The sequence below is a fragment of the Saccopteryx leptura genome, chromosome 4, assembly GCF_036850995.1.
Source record: "Saccopteryx leptura isolate mSacLep1 chromosome 4, mSacLep1_pri_phased_curated, whole genome shotgun sequence".
Lineage (NCBI taxonomy): Eukaryota > Metazoa > Chordata > Mammalia > Chiroptera > Emballonuridae > Saccopteryx > Saccopteryx leptura.
Genome location: NC_089506.1, coordinates 221,525,123 through 221,547,581, shown reverse-complemented (window position 1 = coordinate 221,547,581; position 22,459 = coordinate 221,525,123). Strand labels below are relative to the sequence as shown.

General features: G+C 57.3%; 1 protein-coding gene across 1 annotated transcript in view; it reads right to left on the bottom strand.

The window, feature by feature from the left end:
• Positions 1 to 22,459, bottom strand: part of COG7 (component of oligomeric golgi complex 7) — a 53,670-nt gene that overhangs the window by 11,901 nt on the left and 19,310 nt on the right. Inside the window, exons 8-13 of the mRNA XM_066383408.1 lie at positions 20,172 to 20,299; positions 17,542 to 17,696; positions 9,065 to 9,181; positions 7,012 to 7,077; positions 3,510 to 3,696; positions 1,554 to 1,697 (exon numbers count right to left, since the gene is read on the bottom strand). Of these exons, the coding sequence (XP_066239505.1) occupies positions 1,554 to 1,697; positions 3,510 to 3,696; positions 7,012 to 7,077; positions 9,065 to 9,181; positions 17,542 to 17,696; positions 20,172 to 20,299 (797 nt within the window). The remainder of the gene's footprint in view (positions 1 to 1,553; positions 1,698 to 3,509; positions 3,697 to 7,011; positions 7,078 to 9,064; positions 9,182 to 17,541; positions 17,697 to 20,171; positions 20,300 to 22,459) is intronic.

Genomic DNA, 22,459 nt, shown 5'->3' with positions numbered 1-22,459 from the left:
CTTGAGTGCGGGCTCATCTGGCTTGAGCAAAAAAAAAAACACAAAAAACAACTCACCAGCTTCGCGGGTTGAAGCAAGGGGTTACTCGGTCTGCTGAAGGCCCGCGGTCAAGGCACATATGAGAAAGCAATCAATGAACAACTAGGTCTCGCAACAAAAAACTGATGATTGATGCTTCTCATCCCTCTGTTCCTGTCTGTCTGTCCCTGTCTATCCCTCTCTCTGTCTCTCTCTCTGTCCTTGTGTAAAAAAGAAAAAAAAAAAAGAGAACCACAGAAAGAAAGCCAGCCACTCTCTATGAAGCATCCACTCATTTAGCAGCCATTGTGGTAAATCCTATCACCTACAAAACCTCACTTAATCCTCCTGTATCTGTACAGTGAACAGTTACCGTGTCCCCTCCATCAAGACGAGATGAGGGCACAGAGGTGGGAGCAGCCTCAGCCGCGGGAGCCGAAACCACGTGCGGGCGGTGTCCAGGCACTGCGCTGGCCTGTCACTTCCGCTACACGTGACTGTGTGGGCGTGGCCCCGACCTCACTTCCGCTACACGTGACATGTGGGCGTGGCCCCGACCTCACTTCCGCTGCTGCACGGGTGGGTCGTGGCTCTCCTCCCATCTCCCCCGCCCCGACCACCCTGGAAACGTAGTCTGGTTGGAATAGCTCTCACGGCCCTTTGCATGGAAAAGCAACTAAGAAAATGAAAATCAGAGAATCCCAAGGATAATCGTGTAAGTCAACCAGGTCATTCGCTGGACGGATACTGCACCCAGGGGGGCACAGACCTACGAGGTCCCCCAGGGAGCCGTGAGTGTGGCCAGACACCAGCCGGGCACGCGCTCAGGAGGCAGCAGGGAGCAAAGAGCTTGTAACGAGGCCAAGCTCGCTCCTGTTGCTCCCGAAAGGATCTCCTGGGTGTTCAAGTCCCAAAACTGTCTTTAAAAAAAAGAAGCCGCATCCTGGAAAGACTTGAGGAGGCGGTGAGAGAGGTGAGCAGGGAGCAGGCCCAGGAATCCAGAAGGAAAGTGAGGAGCTCAGGACCCGGGAAGCCGGAGCCAGGAGAGAAGATGTGCCTGGGGGCAGGTCCCTGAGAAGGACTCAGGACTCAGGACGACCAGAGAGAGGAGAGGAAAGGGAGGCGCTCTAGGAAAAGCCCCTAGAAGAGCACCCAGGAATGAACACGGCCAAACCCTCCCCACCCCAGATCAAATCTGGGGAGGCCCCCTCCTGAGTCACGTTCTGGAACGGGTTCTCTAGAAATGCTGGTGGCATGAAAGCGGTCTCACCAGCTAGCGCCCCAGTGGCATGGTGCCTCCCCCCCCAAAGGGCACAGCCATGTGAGTCCAGCAACAGCAACCCCAGGAACAGCCTGGAAGCGCCGTCACAGTAACTGCAATTAAGATAAGGAATTCTTGCTTAGCAATGAGCTGCAGGGGACAGGACCTCCATGCAGGGGACGGCTGGCTTCGGGGCGTCAGCAGGCCCCTCCCGAAGCTGCTGGGGGGGCACGAGGAGGGGCAGGGGGCAGAGGCAGGGAGGCGGGAACCTCACCTCCATCTTGGGGAGGAGCAGCAGCTGCTGTTTGATGCGCAGGAACACCGAGTCGAAGGCCAGCTGGTGGGCCTGCTGGTTGAGCCGTGTCAGGGCTGCGCGGGACACAGACAGCAGGCTGTGGCTGCTGCTGGACCCTTTCTCCTAAAACGAGAACATGCAAAAGGCTGTTTGTCAGGCCCTGAATCTAGCCCAAGATAATGGCCAGTTACCTATTTTGAAAAATCACTGAGAGGAAAATAGTGTGTGTTTCTAGACACAGAGGTGCCCAAAGCAGGACCCTGGGACACAGCCCCGCCCCAGCTACTGAACGGGAATCCAGCGGGGTGCTGGTGCCCAGGAATCTGCACTTCTCGCTCCCTTTTCCGGGTGATTCGCAGGCGTCTGAGCTAACACAAGCTCGTGGGTTGGCAGTTTACGGAAAACCGGCCGGCGACTGTTCCTCAGGGAAAAACCGACCAGAGTGTCACATACAGACAAGAGCGACGGCCAGAGGCTGACCCGGCGAGGGCAGGTCAGTCCCGCTGGGCTGCGTGCCAGAGCACGCACAACCCGTGAGTCCCCAGGAACCCCAGGCAGCCTGAGAGAATGCAGGGACAGAGCCCCAGCTCTGCGATTACAAATGAACCGATTACAAGAAACAAATCAGATCAGATCAGCAGTAAAGATAAACGGAGTCGCTGAACCCTAACACAGGAGCGCAGCCGTGGACGTGCCAAGCGGCTTTAATGGGGTCTGTCAAGCTCACAGGCAGCCTGTCGGTGGGCCAGGGTGCAGACGGACAGGGAGAAGCCAGCCAGGTCCAGAAGCACCCTGCCGTCTCCCCAGAGCCTGAGGCCCGTCGGGGGAACCCAGACTGCAATCACTGCTACGGGAGCACCGTCTCCACTGCCTGCCACCGAGATGAACCTCATGCCAGACTGCGCGGTGTGAGGAGGACTCTGGACAGGATGCCTGTGGCCCCTGTGGAAACGGGCCTTTCCCAAGGGAGCTGTGGAACACCGTTTATTGGGAGGTCCTTCTACCCCTGGACCCCAAGGGTTTAAGCTCAACGTCAAGGGCAGCTTTATGGCAGACAAACTAAGAGTCCAAAGGAACAGCCAGGAGGGCCCCGCTGTCCCCAAGTCTAAGGTTGCCTCCTGCAGGAACGGGCCCTGGAGGGTGGCCTGGTCCCCTCCACCCTCGCTCATCCCTGGGAAAGAGGCGCGGCTTCTGACTGCTGGGCTGGGGCCAGCCCTTCCCGGGTGTGCCCCCAGCAGGCGGCACCCACTCTGCTCCCCTCTGCCCCTCAGTTAAAGTATGCTGTCCCTGCCTGCGGGCCAGGGGCTGCTGGCCGGCTGGGGGGGGGGGGTGCAGCAAGCTCCTCTGGCCACAGGTCTGAAGCCACTTGCTCCACCTCCCATATGTCAGCAATAATGCCCCCCTTTCCCGACTCCGACCTCTATTCTACAGCTGGTCCCGGCCCAGGCTGTCGGTCAGCTCCTTAAAAGCACGACATCAGCCTGACCAGGGTGGCGCAGTGAATAGAGCGTCAGACTGGGATGAGGAAGACCCAGGTTTGAGACCCCGAGGTCGCCAGCTTGAGCGCAGGCTCATCTGGTTTGAGCAAAAGCTCACCGGCTTGAGCCCAAGGTCACTGGCTCGAGCAAGGGGTTAATCTGTCTGCTGAAGGCCCGCGGTCAAGGCATGTATGAGAAAGCAATCAATGAACAACTAAAGTGTTGCAACACGCAACAAAAAAGTAATGATTGATGCTTCTCATCTCTCTGTTCCTGTCTGTCTGTCCCTGTCTATCCCTCTCTTTGACTCTCTGTCTGGGCGCGACATCAGTGAGAGGAAAGGGGCAGCAGCAGGACAGGCCGCGACTCAGGCCCCAGGCTAGGAGGCTGGGGTCAGGAAAGGGCACCGACAGGGGAAGCGGCCAGTGGCCAGCACACCCTCGGCCTGCGCCCACACCTTGAGGGAGTAAAGAATTTCCAGTAAGCCAGCGTGTTCCACGGGGTTCTCTTTCTGGAGGTAATTGTACTCCTGCCACGGGTTCTTGGCCGAGTTCTTCTTGTCCGTCGGGATGCCGTCCTGAAAGCCAGCCAGGCTGCGCGGGCTGTAGGAGTCCGACAGGTACTTCCCCGCTGTGGACAGGACCCTGCAGGGACAGGGGCGAGGGTTACGTCGTACGGACGCTCTTCTGGAAGCACCAGTGTGCTCCTTGCTAAGTCACAGGGCACCCTCCTGGGGCAGGTGGATTCAGGGCCCATTTTATAGGGAAATGAAGACGCCCTTCCCCGTGCAGGAAGGACTGGGGCTCAGGTACTCAACGCCAGGTGCTGACGGTTCCTACTTCACACTCACTCCCCGGATACACCGTCTTCCTCATGACTGTCACTGCCCTGCCATGGAGCCCTGGGCACTTCCTGTGGGGCCTGCCTTGCTACATGAGCACCCGTCTGGGGTAACCCGCCCCTCAGCCCCAGGGGCCCAGACGGCAGCAGACCACAGCTGGACGGCACGTCCACACAAGGGACCTGCCACAGCCCGGCTCGCGTGGGCTTGTGCTCACCAGCACCGTGACGTTCCTGCTGTGGGTCCGGCCCAGCGAGGGCCCTAGCTACAGAGGCCGGCTCGCCAGTTTCTCTGGGGAAGGAAGAGGCCCCAGGAGGGCCGGGCGTGCCCATCACCCTCTGGTGCTGCTGGGGAAGCTGCGCTGTCTCCAAGGAGGTGACCGCCCCCAGGGGTGGCGAAAACCCTCCCCTCCGCCCTTCCTCAGCCCAGCTTGACCCTCCAGCCTGCAGGCTTAACGGAACAGAATGATCCAAACACACGTACCCCGGAGATCAGACACCGGGGACATCCCAACGTGGCTCATTCTGACCCCCTTCTGGAATTCCTCATGGAAACTGCTTCGGCCACGGCAGCTTTTAGGTTGCCCTGACCCTTCTCCCCCAAAGTCTGGCGAGTTGTCAAGGAACGAATGCCCGCCGTCCCTGCACCCAGACCCTGGGGCCTGCCCTCCCACGGGGCCGCTGCTGACCCACCACCGCCTGCCTCAGCCAGTCCAGTCCCGTTCCAGGGTCCCTGTTGCTCAGGCCCACTGGTCATTCCAGCTGGGTCCTTCAGTTGCCAGACTGGCCGTTCCTGCGCTGCGGGACCTCCCAGTCGCCCTGTTCCCTGTCCGGCCCCTGGCCTTCCCCGTGCCCTCCCACACTCCTCTTCCTCTGCCTTCCTAAGGGGAGCGGGATGACCTTTCCAAACAACACATCCGGTTTTGTCCTTTCCCTGAAGAGCCCTCGGGGGCCCCAGGATGAACCTACACCTTCCCAGGCGGGCGCCAGGCAGGCCCCTCCGTCGCAGAAACTGCCGGAGCCCTGGTGGCCTTACGCCCGGTCCCTCGGGTATGCCAGCCGCCCTACCCCAGCCCACACGCCACCTCACACACCCTTCCCCATGCGCCCGGGAACCCCACTGCCCCCCAAGTGCGGGGGCCGGGGCCATGTCTGCCCCGTGGCCCTCCTGCCCTGAGGCGCTCCACCTCTGTGCCCACCAGCCCCGCCCACCGCTGAAGGCATTCATCATCCTGTTTCATCTCTCTCCTCCTGGAAGGTAAGGGCAAGACAGGGCTCTTCATCTCTGAGTTCCTAACACTGAGCAGAGGACCCGCCACACGGCAGGTGCTCAATAATTTTTTTTTTTAAGAAAGAGACAGGAGGCCCTGGCAGGTTGGCTCAGTGGTAGAGCATCAGCCTGGCGTGCAGGAGTCCCGGGTTTGATTCCCAGCCAGGGCACACAGGAGAAGCGCCCATCTGCTTCTCCACCCCTCCCTCTCTCCTTCCTCTCTGTCTCTCTCTTCTCCTCCCGCAGCCAAGGCTCCATTGGAGCAAGGTTGGCCCGGGTACTGAGGATGGCTCTGTGGCCTCTGCCTCAGGTGCTAGAATGGCTCTGGTTGCAATAGAGCAATGCCCCAGATGGGCAGAGCATCGCCCCCTGGTGGGCATGCCGGGTGGATCCCAGTCGGGCACATGCGGGAGTCTGACTGCATCCCCGTTTCCAACGTCAGAAAAATGCAAAAACAAAAACAAAAAAAAACCCAGACAGGAAGGGAGAGAGATGAGAGGCATCAACTTGTAGTTGTGGCATTTTAGTTATTGCTTTCTCATACGTGCCTTGACCAGGGAACTCAAGCTGAGCCAGTGACCCCTTGCTCAAGGCAGCGACTTTGGGCTTCAAGCCAGCGACCTTGGGATCATGCCGATGATCTCGCGCTCAAGCTGGCGACCTCAGGGTTTTGAACCAGGGACCTCAGCATTCTGGGTCAATGTTCTCTTCTCTACATCACCACCTGTCAGGCTCACTAACTATCCTTGGAATGACAACCTGGTCTCTGGCCTTAGGGAGGTCAGCCCTCGGCCTGCCATCCAAGTTGAAGAACAGATATGGTGGGAATGTTTCAAGTATTAAGAGATTCCAGGTTAAAGTGTCAGAATAGTGTGCACTACAATAAAAACCAAACCAGTATTTTGAAAACGGCAGATAAACACAGCTCTGCCCTCCCCGGCCCCTGGAGGCCCCCAGCACCCGCCCGTTCTCACCGCACACCGGAGCCCTCCCACAGACAGCACTTCCGGACAGCAATCTTCAGCCACTGTGCAGCGGCGGCCAACTACTTAGTCAGGGGCTCTGACCTCTGTATCCTCAGATTGGCAAAAAATATGTATTTTTTTTTGGAGTGGCAGTGAATTTTAGCGTTTAGTTCCCGTGTGCCATGAGATGAGGAAGGCTGCAACGGCTGCTCTGGGTAACGAGTTGTCTGAGAGGAGAGGGCGTGCCGCTGGGCTGCACAGCTGTCTGGACCGGGCTTCTCCCCGAATCCGGAGGAGCGGGGCTTAGCCGGGCCAGGGGAAAGGAGAGGCCCAGCTGGACGGAAGGGGGCCAGAGGCCGGGGGCCGGCTGTGAGGCACGCCGGGGCAACGTCAGGCCCTGGCGAGTATCAGAGCAGAGCAAGGGGCAGAGGGGACTTGCCCCGGGCAGGTGGGCAGCACCGAGGTCGCTGCAGAGCCCAGAAGGCAGGCTGGCGGGGTGAATCCCGATTGGGCTGCCCAGGAGACCAGCTACCACCTATCAACACCTTTTCTGTGGGGAAATTCCTCTTCAGGCCCCGTAACTGACGTACAAACAAGAGGGGCATCCAGCCCGGCCATAATCTGGAGGTGACATGTACTGTCCCCATTCAGGCTGCAGCGTCCAAATCTCCTCAAAATGCCGTGACCGCGGCCAAGCAGGTCAGAGCCTGGCCCCTTCTCGGAGTTCAACAGATGTTTAATGAGAACAACAGTGACACCGTGTATCGAGGTCCAGACAGTCCTTGAACAAGGTGGCTTCAGTGTGACCCTAAGCTATGGTTCCCGTGTGCTGTGTCGAGTTCTTCCCCAGGAGAACCCAGGGCCACACCTGGCTCTCTCCTCACCTGTTCGCCAGCTGCTGCTCGAAGTCCCCGCACTGCCTCAAGAGCTCTCCGCAGGTGGCGATGATCCTAACAAAACAGAAAGCACTTAAGGGCAAGTGTTTGGAGTGTCAACCTGGACGCTCAAACATTGTCTCATTCATAAAAACTCTCAGCTATTCACGCCTGCGGTGTGCTGCGCTCTGGGGAAGCAGCTAACCCTCTGCCGGCCTGCCTGGGGGGTGCCGTTCGTTAGTGATTACCGTTAGACAAGAGGTGCCCCCTCCTAACCCTCTCCTGTCACTGGTCTCTGCTGGGCACCCCAGTTGTACTGCACAGGCTCTCCAATAACTTCACAGGTGCAAACTACTCAGGTGCTTTTTTGGGCTGTGTCCTTGAGAAAACGGGCTGGAAACACTTTTAAGAAATATAAAAGCTGAAATCCCTTCTTTAGCGTCCGATGCTGCCCCTGCCGAGCGCAGAGGAGAGCGCTGTCTGGATGCGGGAAGAGCCTCCTCCGCGCACACACGTGAGCCGGGCAGGGAGGGCCTGCCGCCTGCTTCCCAGCGACAAGCCTGAACGGCCATCAGAGCTGCATTTAACGATCTTCATTTTCAAGTAATTTTATGCAAGGCCTCTGACTCCAGCTCCCGAGTCTTTCCACACCAAACGATAATGTCAGGACAAATCCAAGGATTAAAAACATCTTAAGCCTCGTTAACTTTTAACTTCCTCTGAAAGTGCCTGTCATCACCAGGGTATCTAGACATTCCATCGCAAGGAAGGCGTATGAGAAAGTGCAGTGCCCCTCGCCGCGGTACACGGAACCCAGGCACGCTCCGATACTCCGTGCCAGCACGGGTGACGGGGGGGGGGGGGGGCATGTAGAACATCACACTTCATCAAAACACCCCCAGCCCAGACTGGAGCCCCTGGCGGGGCGGAGGGGAGGGGGTAATCCAAATGCTCCCAGGAGGTCCTGACTGCACCGTGATCAGAGAGCTTCAGAGGGCAGAGCTGCTAAGCCACCCGGGGGCAGGGGACCCGCGGCCCAGCAGAGTGTGCGCACGCCCGGTCTCACGCGGGCTTCAGAGGGGCAGAGCTGCTAAACCACCCGGGGGCGGGGGACCCACGGCCCAGCAGAGTGCGCACGCCCAGTCTCACGCGGGCTTCAGAGGGCAGAGCTGCTAAACCACCCGGGGGCGGGGGACCCGCGGCCCAGCAGAGTGCGCACGCCCAGTCTCACGTGGGCTTCAGAGGGGCAGAGCTGCTAAACCACCCGGGGGCGGGGGACCCGCAGCCCAGCAGAGTGTACGCACGCCGGTCTCACGCGGGCTTCAGAGGGCAGAGCTGCTAAACCACCCGGGGGCAGGGGACCCGCGGCCCAGCAGAGTGGACGCACGCCCGGTCTCACGCGGCTTCAACGTCCAACCCCAGGGGGCCGTGTCCTTGAGACAAGGGGGCCGGAGCTTCCGAGTTTTAAGTGATGTGAGAAATCTAGGTTATGTTAAATCAGGTTTTTAAATGTTGGCAACTAACCCAAACATTTTTAAAAAGCTGTGATCACACCAAACACGTCCACAGGTCAGATCGGGCCCAGGCCAGGCAGACTACACTCGCTGGATGGACACATCAAGGGTCCGATTTCTCAGGCCACATAGCCTCCTCCAGGACCTGGCTGTCAACAACCTCTGGGGGGTCACCACACTGCCTTTCACGGAACCGTCCACGGTCCTTTGCAGGCCGAACAGCTGGTACTACGGCATCGGACCCAGAGACAGGAGCCAGTCCGCCTGGTATTTTCTACGTTAAGCGCTGAGGTACTTAGACCAAAGATGACAAATTCACGTCATCAAGTTTAAACTTGTTAAAACTATTTTAAAAGGCGGCTTCTTGGTGTTTAGTTGGGTTGGATTTTTGTTCAGGGGTTTGTTTTCAGAGTCCAGTGTTTACTTAAATAAAAAAAAAAAGGCAGTGAGAGGAAAAAAAACCCCGACCCCTCACAAACACACCGGTCATCTTACACACGACAGCACGCGTGTCGAAGCGGCCCGCACGTAACCGCGCCCCACGTCACCTGATGGAGTTCTGGAAGGCGGCCCAGTCCTCCTGGAACAGGGAGCCGGGAGGGGCATCGTCCAGCCCGCACTTCTTCCGGATCGAGTGGAGCGTGCTGCTGAAATCGGACACGTACCTGGGGGACAAGGTGACAGGGCTGTGGACATCCAGTCCAGTACCTGGGGGACAAGGTGACAGGGCTGTGGACATCCAGTCCAGACCTAGGCTCTGGAACCATCCAGTCTGGACCGGGCTCGCGACCTTGAGGGCGGCTTCAGGCCCCTCCCGGGGGAGACGACACACAGCCGAGCCCAGGAAGGTCTTCTCACCGGGCGGGCGGAGCCGAGAAACCACACAGGGAAATGACTCCCTTGTCCTGGCAATCCATCTCTTTGGAAGGTGGTTCAGAGAGCTGGTCTAAGACAGCGGGTCCCACTCTAACACCCAGCGTCCCCGGGATGCTCTAGGGCCGTTGTAAGGTACCAGAAAGCTGAAAAATTAACATTGATATTCTAGGAGGAAAGGTCAGGCTTTCCTATCCCGTCCCTCCTTAGGGAGCGAGGGAGAAGAATGTAGAAGTTTCTGGCTTGCAAGACGATGGGTCATTTAGTTTTAAATCTAAAATAAAGGTTAACCGAGAAACTTCTCTTTCAACGGGAGACAGCATTTATATACCGCCTTGCATTGATTGTAGTCCCTCCCCCTCCCTGGAATCCTGAGAGTAACACACCTGTAGGCTAGTGAGGGAAGAGGAACCCTGAAAGATTTATAAACATCTCTGATTGTGTTACCTTGAAAGTCTTAATGTTTCTGTGTGTCCCCTAAACAAATGTTGTCAGCTGTACCGTGATGTCATGCTCTCCCCCGCCCGTGTGCAATCAAGGGTATATAAACAGCCCCTGAAATATTTTGGGCACACGATTTGGGTGTGCTGCCCCATGTAAGCTATATGCAGCCGGCATATTTAATAAATCTCCTCCTTTAATAAAACTCTTCAAAATTCATCTGGACTTGGTATCTCTACGTGAATTAGATGGAGTGAGGTGCGGTGCCTTTCAGAATCTGGGGTGCGGTCCTTTATAACAAGGCAGGTCGCTGGTGCCCAGGGAGCCTTTGCTGCTCTGAGCCCCGGACTGGGAGTGAGCAGCCAGGCTCCACCCCGGCAGGAGCCGTCGATGGCACAACCACTCGGTTCCCCGCTGAAGCCCCCCGGCCTGTGCCTTGTCCCCGCCCACCGCGCACTTCCCCTCACAGCCTGTCCCCGTGCGTGCTTCCTGCTATGGCTGTCCTCAGGCCAGCAGCGCTGGGGGGACGCTGTGCCATAGCAGCTCGTGACCCTGTCCCCAGAACAGCACAGGAGATGCAGAAATAGCTCCTGAATGAATGAGGACTGGGCCGCGGCCTCGGGCAAGCAGCTCCGTGCTGCGGAGCCCGGTTTCCCGCCTTTAAAGCGCACGGTCAGCCCCACGCAGAGCTCCGGGCCACTGTCGATGGGCCGGCTTGTCCTTGCTCTCCTGTTTGTCAGGACCGACCGCGGCGTCTGCACGCAGCGGCCTCCGACTCCCCGCCTTTCCAACCGCACACTAGCGTGTCTGCTGTTTCCCATTACGTTACCCAAGGCTGTTACCACAAAGCACCAACCACACAAATACAGATTTAGAGACTTTTTATTCTAAACAATAACGACGTTAAAAGAGCTAAAAGTCAAGTGGCCATATCAAGGTCATAAAAGTATTTTAAAGAAATGATCATGGCCCTTGGCCAGTTGGCTCAGTGGAGAGCACGTTGGCCGAGCGTATGAACATCCCGGGTTCAATCCCCAGTCAGGGCACACAGTATGAACATCCCGGGTTCAATCCCCAGTCAGGGCACACAGGAGAAGCGACCATCTGCTTCTCTCCACCTCCTTCTCCCCCTCTTCTCCCTCTTCCCCTCCTGCAGCCAGTGGCTTGGTTGGTTTGGCCCCAGATGCTGAGGATAGCTTGGTTGGTCCAATCCCATCAGCATCAGTTGCTAAAAATAGCTTGGTTGATTCGAGCATTGGCCCCACATGGGGTGGTTGAGTGGATCCTGGTTGGGGTGCATCTGGGAGTCTGTCTATCTCCCCTCTTCTTATATAAAAAGGAAATTATCATGATACCTTAATTTCCTTAATGTTTTTATAGTTCCAAAATATACCTGCAGAGAAACTGAACTACTAAACCTTAATTACTAACTTAAATTACTTGAGTAGAAAATATATGGTGACAGAAAGAGACTTGACTTTGGTGGTGACATACTGTGGAATTGTACACCTGAAAGTTACATAATTTTATAAGCCAATATCACCCCAGTAAGTTCAATAACAACCTAAAAAGAATTACAAAACTTTCGACAAAGTGTTTTGTTGAAAGTTTTAAAAATGGACTTGGTGTCGTGCTGCGTTTCCCCATGGAGCCCTCGTGACGTGAGGTCACCATGAATGCAGTGACACACTGTGCTGTCTGAAGAGCAGGACCCAAGAGCTGACGTGGGCACTGCTTCTAGGGGGCTCGGTTCCTGGGGCGCGGACGGGTGAGTGCATGACCTTGGGAGGCCGTGCTCAGGGCACAAGGTGCCCCTCCACCTGCAGCACTTGTGTGCCTCACGGGAGGTCATGCCTATGCCTCCCTTGCTTCCAAACCACAGGCTCGAAGTGTGGAGAGTGGACCGCAACGGCCCCAGGCACAGCCCCAAGCAGTGCGTCAGCATGTTGGACAGAAAAGCCAGTCAGGGGCCAGGAGGCAGAGACCGCCTCGGACCGGCCGCTGACCACAGCTGCGCCCTCCGCACACGCCCCAGCCTTCCGGAGGGGCAGTCCTTGGGGAGCAGGAGGCCTCGAGGACAGAGGGACAAGGCAGTGTTGAGAGCACGCTGTGCTCTAGCTGCAGGAGGCTCACTTGCTGCGTCAACACCCTGCCACGCTGACACACACGTGTAAGAGCGTGCCGGCCCCCACGCACATCTCTGCAGCCATGACAGAGCCGGGGGGGGGGGCAGGCCACAGAGCTGGGGCGCAGGGGAGCCAGGGCGCCCCACACCGGCCCGCACCTCCCCATTCCCCCACAGCCAGCGTCAGAGCCCTGCCTTAGGGTTCCACACACACCTTCCTGTGACAGCCACACCCCCGGGAAAGGTGACTCTATCCTCATCAATTCGCTCAGAGAAAAGGAACCCGGACTCGATCCCACCCCAGGTCCTGTCCAGTGAGCGTCAGAGCCAGGGTCTGAGCCCTGGGGGCCCCAGTGCAGCGCCCACACTTCAGTCAGTCAGAACCCCAAGTTCTGAGAGACCTTGTCAGCTGCTCTGTCCCATCACCCTGGTTCCGGTCAGGCAGCCTCTCCCGTGCCCGGGTGGCTCACCCTCCATTAATGCCCACAGTATTACGCCCGCCCCACTGCTGAGCACTGTCTCATCTGACCCCTGCCTGACCCTGCACAGCTCTGCCTCACCCTGACTTCCCTCGTGTCAAACACCAGCTGTCTTTTTTCTTTTTTTTGACAGAGACGGGGGCAAATAGGGACAGACAGTCAGGAAGGGAGAGAGATGAGAAGCATCAATTCTTCATTGCAGCATTTTAGTTGTTCACTGATTGCTTTCTCATATGTGCCTTAACTGGGGGGCTCCAGCAGAGCAAGTGACCCCTTGCTCAAGCCAGCAACCTTGGGCTCAAGCCAGTCACCATGGGGTCATGTCTATGATCTCACACTCAAGCCAGCGACCCTGCGCTCAAGCAGGTGACCTCGGGGATTCGAACCTGGGTCCTCCACATCCCAGTTGGATGCTCTATCCACTGTGCCACCACCTGGTCAGGGAACACCAGCTGTCTTTGTAGTTTCAAAATCTCCCCTTCTAAGAGTAAGTGACCAGGTTTCAGTTTGAATTTCTAATGTGGATTTGTATTGTTTGTGTGTTTTTTTAAACAAAGTAACCAAAGTAAGCAACAGAGCGCTAGGAGAAAAAGCGTCACTGAGAGAAGCCTCCGGGCGGCCCAGCTCCTCGTGTTCAGGGAGGAGAGAAGATACAATAAAGCTGATCAACAAGAACCACTGAGAACCTGGAGGGAAGAAGCAGACCAAGAGCAGAACGGTCAGAACTTGTCACTGCTCAAGAGGAGGACTGAGAGTTGGCAGAAAGGAAGACTTTGTCTTTTATAACTTTTATATTTAAAAAAAGTTTTAAAGCCATTGTTTTCCTTTTACAATAAAATTTCTACATCTCAAAAAAATCCTCTCCATCCACAGAATCCCAGTTGGTGGCAAAGAGGTCAAATTCCAACTGATGAAACTTGTCACCAACACGTCTCTTCCTACAGGAGCGCCTCTGGGCCATCTGGTCACGCGTCCGGCTGAGGGGGACACGTGTCCTCAGCAGGACGTCAGCCTGTGCCCCGTGAGCCACCCTCAGGAGGAGCTGACTGCCACAGAGTGACCGAGAGAGCTGGCTGGGTCCAAGGACCCTCAGAGCTCACAGCGGCATGCTCAGTATTTACGGAATGACAAGAGCTCCCAGACTTTCAAGAGCAGAACTCCTTCAGCCGATAAGAGGAACTTCTTGAGGCCCAGGGCAGGCTTGCTCCAGCACAAGCTACCAGCGAAGGTCTCCTGGAGAGCCGAAGAATGTCCCGTCTCTGAACTGGAGACATGGGAGCTGCGACCCCCGACGGCCCCCTCCCCCACCTCCGTGACCAGGTCACGAAACCCAGCCTTGAGTTGCTTTCTTTCCTTCTCTTTTCTCTAACTAAACTTCATTTTACTCCCCCCTTCTCTAAATTTTTAACAGCTTTGTGGTGATATAATTCACATACCACACAAGTCAACTGTACCACTTAACATACTAGACAACTCAACGGTTTCTGATATAGTCCGAGTGGTCACCACCATCAACTCCAGAACATTTTCATCCCCCCCAAACCCCCGTAACTTTTAGCAGGCGCCCCTCTCTCCCCAGTGCTGCTCCCACCCAGCCTCAGGCAACCACCAGCAGAGAGGTCTTCCCGCCCTGCCGGTTTCCTGTCGCTTCGTATCGACGGGATCGTCTGACGGGGTCTCCCGGGGCTAGCCTCCTTCACTTAGCGTATGTTCACATACTTTTATTTTTTACTTTATATTTTTAATTATATAAGAAATGTGTGAACTTATGCTCCTTCTTAGAAACCCAGAAACTAAGAGCCCTGGCCGGACAGCTCAGGTGACTAGCGCATCGTCCCAGAACGCAGAGGGCCGGCTCTACCCCGATCAGGGCACCCACGGGAACAGCTCGAGGGTTCTGTCTCTGTCTTTCTCCCTTCCTCTCCTGCTAAATCAATAAATAAAAATTTAAAAAGAAACCCAGAAACTAAGAGATAAAAGTAAATCCCCTGTGATCACCACCCCAGTCCTTGCCCATCTCCCCAGAGATAAGGAGTGTTTTGAGTCTGTTGCCTAACTTTCCACATCAGGGCTCAGCCAGCTTCCTTTAAAAAAAAAAAAAATTGCTGACTGATTTTAGAGCAGGGGTCCCCAAACTACGGCCCGCGGGCCACATGCGGCCCCCTGAGGCCATTTATCCGGCCCCCACCGCACTTCCGGAAGGGGCACCTCTTTCATTGGTGGTCAGTGAGAGGAGCATAGTTCCCATTGAAATACTGGTCAGTTTGTTGATTTAAATTTACTTGTTCTTTATTTTAAATGATATATTTGTTCCCGTTTTGTTCTTTTACTTTAAAATAAGATCTGTGCAGTGTGCATAGGGATTTGTTCATAGTTTTTTTTATAGTCCGGCCCTCCAACGGTCTGAGGGACAGTGAACTGGCCCCCTGTGTAAAAAGTTTGGGGACCCCTGTTTTAGAGAGACAGAAACCTAACAGAAAACATTTGCTCCTGTGTGGGACCTGACTGGGGCGCTACTCGACAAGCTCCACACGTCCAGACAACACTCTAACCCACCGAGCCGCCTGGCCAGGGCGGGGCTCAGCAAAGCTTGTGGTAAGCTCTAGACCAGGCGTCCCCAAACTGCGGCCCCCACCGCACTTCCGGAAGGGGCACCTCTTCCATTGGTGGTCAGTGAGGGGAGCACTGTATGTGGCGGCCCTCCAACGGTCTAAGGGACAGTGAACTGGCCTCCTGTGTAAAAAGTTTGGGGACCCCTGTTCTAGACATTCTCGGTTCTGAGCTCTACAGGTCTGTGTCCTAACTACTCAACTCTACCTTCACAGTGCGAAGGAAGCACAGGCCACAGGTAAGTGAAAGAGGCAGCTGTGTACCAAGAAAGCTTGATGCCAAAAACAGATGGCAGGGCACATTTGACTGATGAGCTCGAGTTTGCCAGCCCCTACTTTACAGGGATGTAGAGTGCATTTTATCTTATTCACTTTTTATTAAGTGAGAAGCAGGGAGACAAAGAGACAGACTCCCTGCATGCACCCAGACCAACCGGTATCCACCTGGCAACCCCCTACCAGGTGATGCTCTGCCGATCTGGGGCCGCTGCTCTGCTGCTCAGCAACCGAACTATTTTATTAGCACCAACCTCAACACCTGGGCCAACTCATGCTACCCACCGAGCCATGGCTGCAGGAGGAGAAGAGAAAGAGAGAGGGGGAGGGGGCGGGGTGGAGAAGCAGACAGCTGCTTCCCCTGTGTGCCCTGGCCAGGAATCAAACCTGGGACATCCACATGCCGGGCTCACGCGCTACCACTGAGCTGGAACATACAGTGCATTTTTTTAAAATATTTTATTTATTGATTTTTTAGAGAGAGAGGAGTGAGAGAGAGAGAGAGAAAGAAGGGGGAGGAGCAAGAAGCATCAACTCCCATATGTGCCTTGACCAGGCAAGCCCAAGGTTTCGAACCAGCGACCTCAGTGTTCCAGGTTGACGCTTTATCCCACTACGCCACCACAGGTCAGGCTACAATGCATTTTAAAGTACAAAAAAAGGACCCAGAACAGGGGATGGCACCTGTGGTTTTTGTAAATGAAGCTACACTAGAATGTAGCCACACCCACTCATTTACATGTCATCCAACTCTGCGCCCAGATTACTGAGGTGAGTGACACAAAGGTCTCTACTGACCACAAGGCCGGAAGCCAGAAACATTTACCGTCTGGTTCTTCACAGAAACTGTGTTCCGAACCGCTGCAGAAAGTGACCCGAGTTTGTATGCTCTTTTCACGTGAAGTACGAGGCTTTACCGGTCATTCTGCAACTGGTTTCCGACCACTCAACAGTATTTCTGAGACATAAGCGTGTCGGCAGTGTAGATGCAACCAATGCCTCAGGTGCCGCCCAGAGCTCCCGGGTGAGGACACCACACCTCACGCAGCCACTGCCCTCTGAGGACACTCAGGATGCTCGCGCTCCAGCACCACACGCAGGGTCACAGCGAACATCCTTAGGCACGTCCCCTCGGGCTCAGCAGGGAGTGCTACTCCAGGGGTCAGAGCAGGCACGGGGACACACGCACATTTCTAGGGGGACAGACAGCACCGCCCACCCATGTGGCCCTGACTCCCCTCCTCCAGGGTTCAGAGCAGGCACAGGGACACACGCACATTTCTAGGGGGACAGACAGCACCGCCCACCCATGTGGCCCTGACTCCCCTCCTCCAGGGTTCAGAGCAGGCACGGGGACACACGCACATTTCTAGGGGGACAGACAGCACCGCCCACCCATGTGGCCCTGACTCCCCTCCTCCAGGGGTCAGAGCAGGCACGGGGACACACGCACATTTCTAGGGGGACAGACAGCACCGCCCACCCATGTGGCCCTGACGCCCCCTCCTCCAGGGTTCAGAGCAGGCATGGGGACACACGCACATTTCTAGGGGGACAGACAGCACCGCCCACCCATGTGGCCCTGACGCCCCCTCCTCCAGGGTTCAGAGCAGGCACGGGGACACACGCACATTTCTAGGGGGACAGACAGCACCGCCCACCCATGTGGCCCTGACTCCCCTCCTCCAGGGTTCAGAGCAGGCACGGGGACACACGCACATTTCTAGGGGGACAGACAGCACCGCCCACCCATGTGGCCCTGACTCCCCTCCTCCAGGGGTCAGAGCAGGCACGGGGACACACGCACATTTCTAGGGGGACAGACAGCACCGCCCACCCATGTGGCCCTGACGCCCCCTCCTCCAGGGTTCAGAGCAGGCACGGGGACACACGCACATTTCTAGGGGGACAGACAGCACTGCCCACCCATGTGGCCCTGACGCCCCCTCCTCCAGGGTTCAGAGCAGGCACGGGGACACACGCACATTTCTAGGGGGACAGACAGCACCGCCCACCCATGTGGCCCTGACTCCCCTCCTCCAGGGTTCAGAGCAGGCACAGGGACACACGCACATTTCTAGGGGGACAGACAGCACCGCCCACCCATGTGGCCCTGACTCCCCTCCTCCAGGGTTCAGAGCAGGCACAGGGACACACGCACATTTCTAGGGGGACAGACAGCACCGCCCACCCATGTGGCCCTGACCCCTCCCCCGCCTTACTTGGCAAAGAGGGACTTCAAGGCTGTCAGCAGGCCGCAGGTCCCCAGGCCGTTGGTGAATCGGACGCATCTGTCCACCGCCGCGGTCGCCAGGCCAAAGAGCTTGCCCACAGAGTGGCTCAGCTCCTGCACGCAGTCAATGACTTCCCCGTGCTCCTGGTGAGACAGCAGCGCCTCAGACTCGAGAACAAATGAACCGACCGCACTGACAGGGGAGGCTTCCAAGCCTCCTCACCCCAGAAAAACCACTGACAAGGGACATCAGAAATGCAGTCCCCAACTGTGACAGCTCTTCACGAGCCTGAGCTGAGCAGGACGGTCTAAGTGGCCGGTGGGATCGCAGAAATGACCCCCCCCCCCGAAAAGCACGATGGAATCCTAACGCTCACCCTTACACTGTCACCCCTGTGACTGAGAGGACACCCCCTTCTGGGTCTCAAGCTAGGACTCAAACTCCCTGATTCAGACATTCCAAAAGAATGCCATGACAAGAAAATGCCTCGCTCCTTCGGGGACAAGAGTGTGGCTGAAGCAGGACAGACTGTCCAGGAAAAGGGGACACTGGGGAAGGCCAGCGAGTTCAGTTATCGTAGGATCTCCTAAATGTCAACTTGCCTCCCACAAGACAACCTGGTATCAGCCCCGGACAGGACCTCTCTCCCCCACACCCACCCAGTGCCCACACGCAGACCACCTAGTGCCCCGGACAGGACCTCTCTCCCCCACACCCACCCAGTGCCCACACGCAGACCACCTAGTGCTCCGGACAGGACCTCTCTCCCCCACACCCACCCAGTGCCCACACGTAGACCACCCAGTGCTCCGGACAGGACCCCTCTCCCCCACACCCACCCAGTGCCCACACGCAGACCACCTAGTGCCCCGGACAGGACCCCTCTCCCCCACACCCACCCAGTGCCCACACGCAGACCGCCTAGTGCCCCGGACAGGACCTCTCTCCCCCACACCCACCCAGTGCCCACACGCAGACCACCTAGTGCTCCGGACAGGACCTCTTTCCCCCACACCCACCCAGTGCCCACACGCAGACCACCTAGCGCTCCAGACAGGACCCCTCTCCCCCACACACCCACCCAGTGCCCACACGCAGACCACCTAGTGCTCCGGACAGGACCTCTCTCCCCCACACCCACCCAGTGCCCACACGCAGACCACCTAGCGCTCCAGACAGGACCTCTCTCCCCCACACCCACCCAGTGCCCACACGCAGACCACCTAGTGCTCCGGACAGGACCCCTCTCCCCCACACCCACCCAGTGCCCACACGCAGACCACCTAGTGCTCCGGACAGGACCTCTCTCCCCCACGCCCACCCAGTGCCCACACGCAGACCACCCTAGTGCTCCAGATAGGACCCCTCTCCCCCACACCCACCCAGTGCCCACACACAGACCACCTAGTGCTCCGGACAGGACCTCTCTCCCCCACGCCCACCCAGTGCCCACACACAGACCACCTAGTGCTCCGGACAGGACCTCTCTCCCCCACGCCCACCCAGTGCCCACACACAGACCACCTAGTGCTCCGGACAGGACCTCTCTCCCCCACACCCACCCAGTGCCCACACACAGACCACCTAGTGCTCCAGACAGGACCCCTCTCCCCCACACACCCACCCAGTGCCCACACGCAGACCACCTAGTGCTCCGGACAGGACCCCTCTCCCCCACACCCACCCAGTGCCCACACGCAGACCACCTAGTGCTCCGGACAGGACCTCTCTCCCCCACACCCACCCAGTGCCCCGGACAGGACCTCTCTCCCCCACACCCACCCAGTGCCCACACGCAGACCACCTAGTGCTCCGGACAGGACCCCTCTCCCCCACACCCACCCAGTGCCCCGGACAGGACCTCTCTCCCCCACACCCACCCAGTGCCCCGGACAGGACCTCTCTCCCCCACACCCACCCAGTGCCCCGGACAGGACCTCTCTCCCCCACACCCACCCAGTGCCCACACGCAGACCACCTAGTGCTCCGGACAGGACCTCTCTCCCCCACACCCACCCAGTGCCCACACGCAGACCGCCTAGTGCTCCGGACAGGACCTCTCCCCCACACACCCACCCAGTGCCCACACGCAGACCACCTAGTGCTCCGGACAGGACCTCTCTCCCCCACACCCACCCAGTGCCCACACACAGACTGCCCTAGCGCCCTGTCCCCACTGTCCGGCAGCTGGGCCCCTGCTTATCTGCCTCAAACAAGACTGCCAGAAAAAGAAACTATTCAATCAGAGAGACAGTCGACCCACGCCCACCCAGAGGAAGCTCCCGCTGGGCTAGCTCTGTACTGGGATGTCCACGAGAAAACTGGGAGCGCATCTCTGGTCTCGCTTTACCCCCGGCAGAAAAGCACGCTCCCAAGAGCCCAGGAGGCCCTCAGAGCCGGTTCCGCACATCTGCTCCCACTCCGTCCTCCACCTCACACCTGCTCCGGTGTCTGCCCCCCACACCCCTGTGCCCCGCCAAGGGCTGGCCCAAGGGACCCGGGGCCGTGTGGGGACATTACCAGAGGCACTGCGCTGATCTGGGGACCCGGGGCCGTGTGGGGACATTACCAGAGGCACTGCGCTGATCTGGGGACCCGGGGCCGTGTGGGGACATTACCAGAGGCACTGCGCTGAGCTGGATGAGGAGGTGCTTGGCTTCCATCTCGCCGTACTTGAGCTGGTAGGGCTTGTATGGCCCGTACACAGCGGCCACCAGCTCCGCCACCTTCACCGGGTTGTGCTCCCCTGCGGGGAAGGGGACACGAGAGGGCACTGTGAGCGCAGACTCGGACACCAGCTCTGGAGAGCGACCGGACAACAGGTCCTGGGACCTCCCTGCCTCAGCGCAGGCTGGCCACACTCACGGGCGGGCGGCTGCCCCTGGCCGCGGGGGCTGCCCTCACTGTCCAGCGTGTTTGGACGGTGGCTGACACTGGTCTCCAGCACTAACTACTACAGACCCCACCCACTGGGCCCCACAACGCACGGCAGTCATAAACCCCTTCATAGTGTAATTGAAAAATAAAAATTATTTCAAGTCAAAAAGAAAAAAAAAAGCCTGACCAGGCGGTGGCGCAGTGGATAGCAGAGGACCCAGGTTCGAGACCCCGAGGTCACCAGCTTGAGCGCGGGTTCATCTGGTTTGAGGAAAAGCCCACCAGCTTGAACCCAAGGTCGCTGGGTCCAACAAGGGGTCACTTGGTCTGCTGAAGGCCCACAGTCAAGGCACATATGAGAAAGCAATCAATGAAGAACTAAGGTGTTGCAACGTGCAATGAAAAACTAATGATTGATGCTTCTCATTTCTCTCCATTCCTGTCTGTCTGTCCCTGTCTATCCCTCTCTCTGACTCTCTCTCTGTCTCTGTAAAAAAAAAAAAAAAAAAAAAGACCCCCATCAAAGGAGGGACTCTCATCAGTCGAGTCCAAGCACCAGTACGCAAAGAAGGCTCTGCAGACGCTGCCCCAGGCCGGGACAGGCCGGGACAGAACGGGCCCAGGCACCGCGCCTTCCCAAAACCCCTGGGCAGTGACATAAATGCGAAGCTTTCTATCAAAAATTTAAATGGGCACATTCTAGGACACAGCGATTCACCTTGTCAGCGGAGCCTCTGCCAGGGACCCCGGCACCCCTGCCTGAATACTAACGCTACTTCTAATTCCACATCAAGGGGCTGGCCTTCCTTAGTAAAGAAGGGGATTTCCTTTCTTTGTCTCTCTTTACTATCACAATGAATGCATGAACTCTTTTTTATGCATTGTTTTCATTCATTATTGCCATTATTCATTTCAAACCTGGCCTGACCCCTGGTGGCGCCGTGGGTAGAGTATCGGCCTGGAACATTGAGGTTGCCGGTTCAAACCCCGGGCTTGCCTGGTCAAGGCACATATGTGAAGCAACTACTATGAGTTGATGCTTCCTGCTCCTCCCCCTTCTCTCTCTCTCTCTCTAAGATCAACAAGTTAAAAAAAAATCTTTAAAAAAATAATATTTTCAAGTTTGGTCCGTGGGGGCTCCTTCAGGCTGGCACCTGTGTCTTTCTGACACATCCCCATCAGTCTCAGAGTGATTTCTTGTTTTTCGACAGAAACTGTTCCAAGAATAAAAAATTATAGTAACCCATAGTTATGGTCATTAAACATTTAATGATATAAGAAAAGTCTCCTCATTTATTTTAAGCAAGGAAAGAGAATATAGTACACAACCAATATTTAAAACATACACACATGCGTGTGTGTGCACAAAGTACACGTGTGTCTGTGAAAAACCCGTCCTGACATCGGAGTCACTGGGAGGAAACCCCGAGTGATGACGTTATGGCTCATTTTTATTCTACTTTTGTGTTTCCACAGTATGTTTAAATTAAAAAAAAAGCTTTTGGAAAATTGCAAGCGTGATCATTAACACTCTCCAGGGCCACGGTCAGGGAGCGCCTGCACCCCCCACCCTCAGTGCCGTCCACGGCAGCGGGGGGAGGCCCTGCGCCTGGACTGCCTCCCTCCTGCTCAGCCCCAGCAGGGCGCGCGGCCTCGACAACCCCAGCAGGACGCGTGGCCTCGACAACCCCAGCAGGACGCGTGGCCTCGACAACCCCAGCAGGACGCGCGGCCTCGACAACCCCAGCAGGACGCGCGGCCTCGACAAGCCCAGCAGGACGCGCGGCCTCGACAAGCCCAGCAGGACGCGCGGCCTCGACAAGCCCAGCAGGACGCGCGGCCTCGACAAGCCCAGCAGGACGCGCGGCCTCGACAACCCCCAGCAGGACGCGCGGCCTCGACAACCCCCAGCAGGACGCGCGGCCTCGACAACCCCCAGCAGGACGCGCGGCCTCGACAAGCCCAGCAGGACGCGCGGCCTCGACAACCCCAGCAGGACGCGCGGCCTCGACAACCCCCAGCAGGAGGC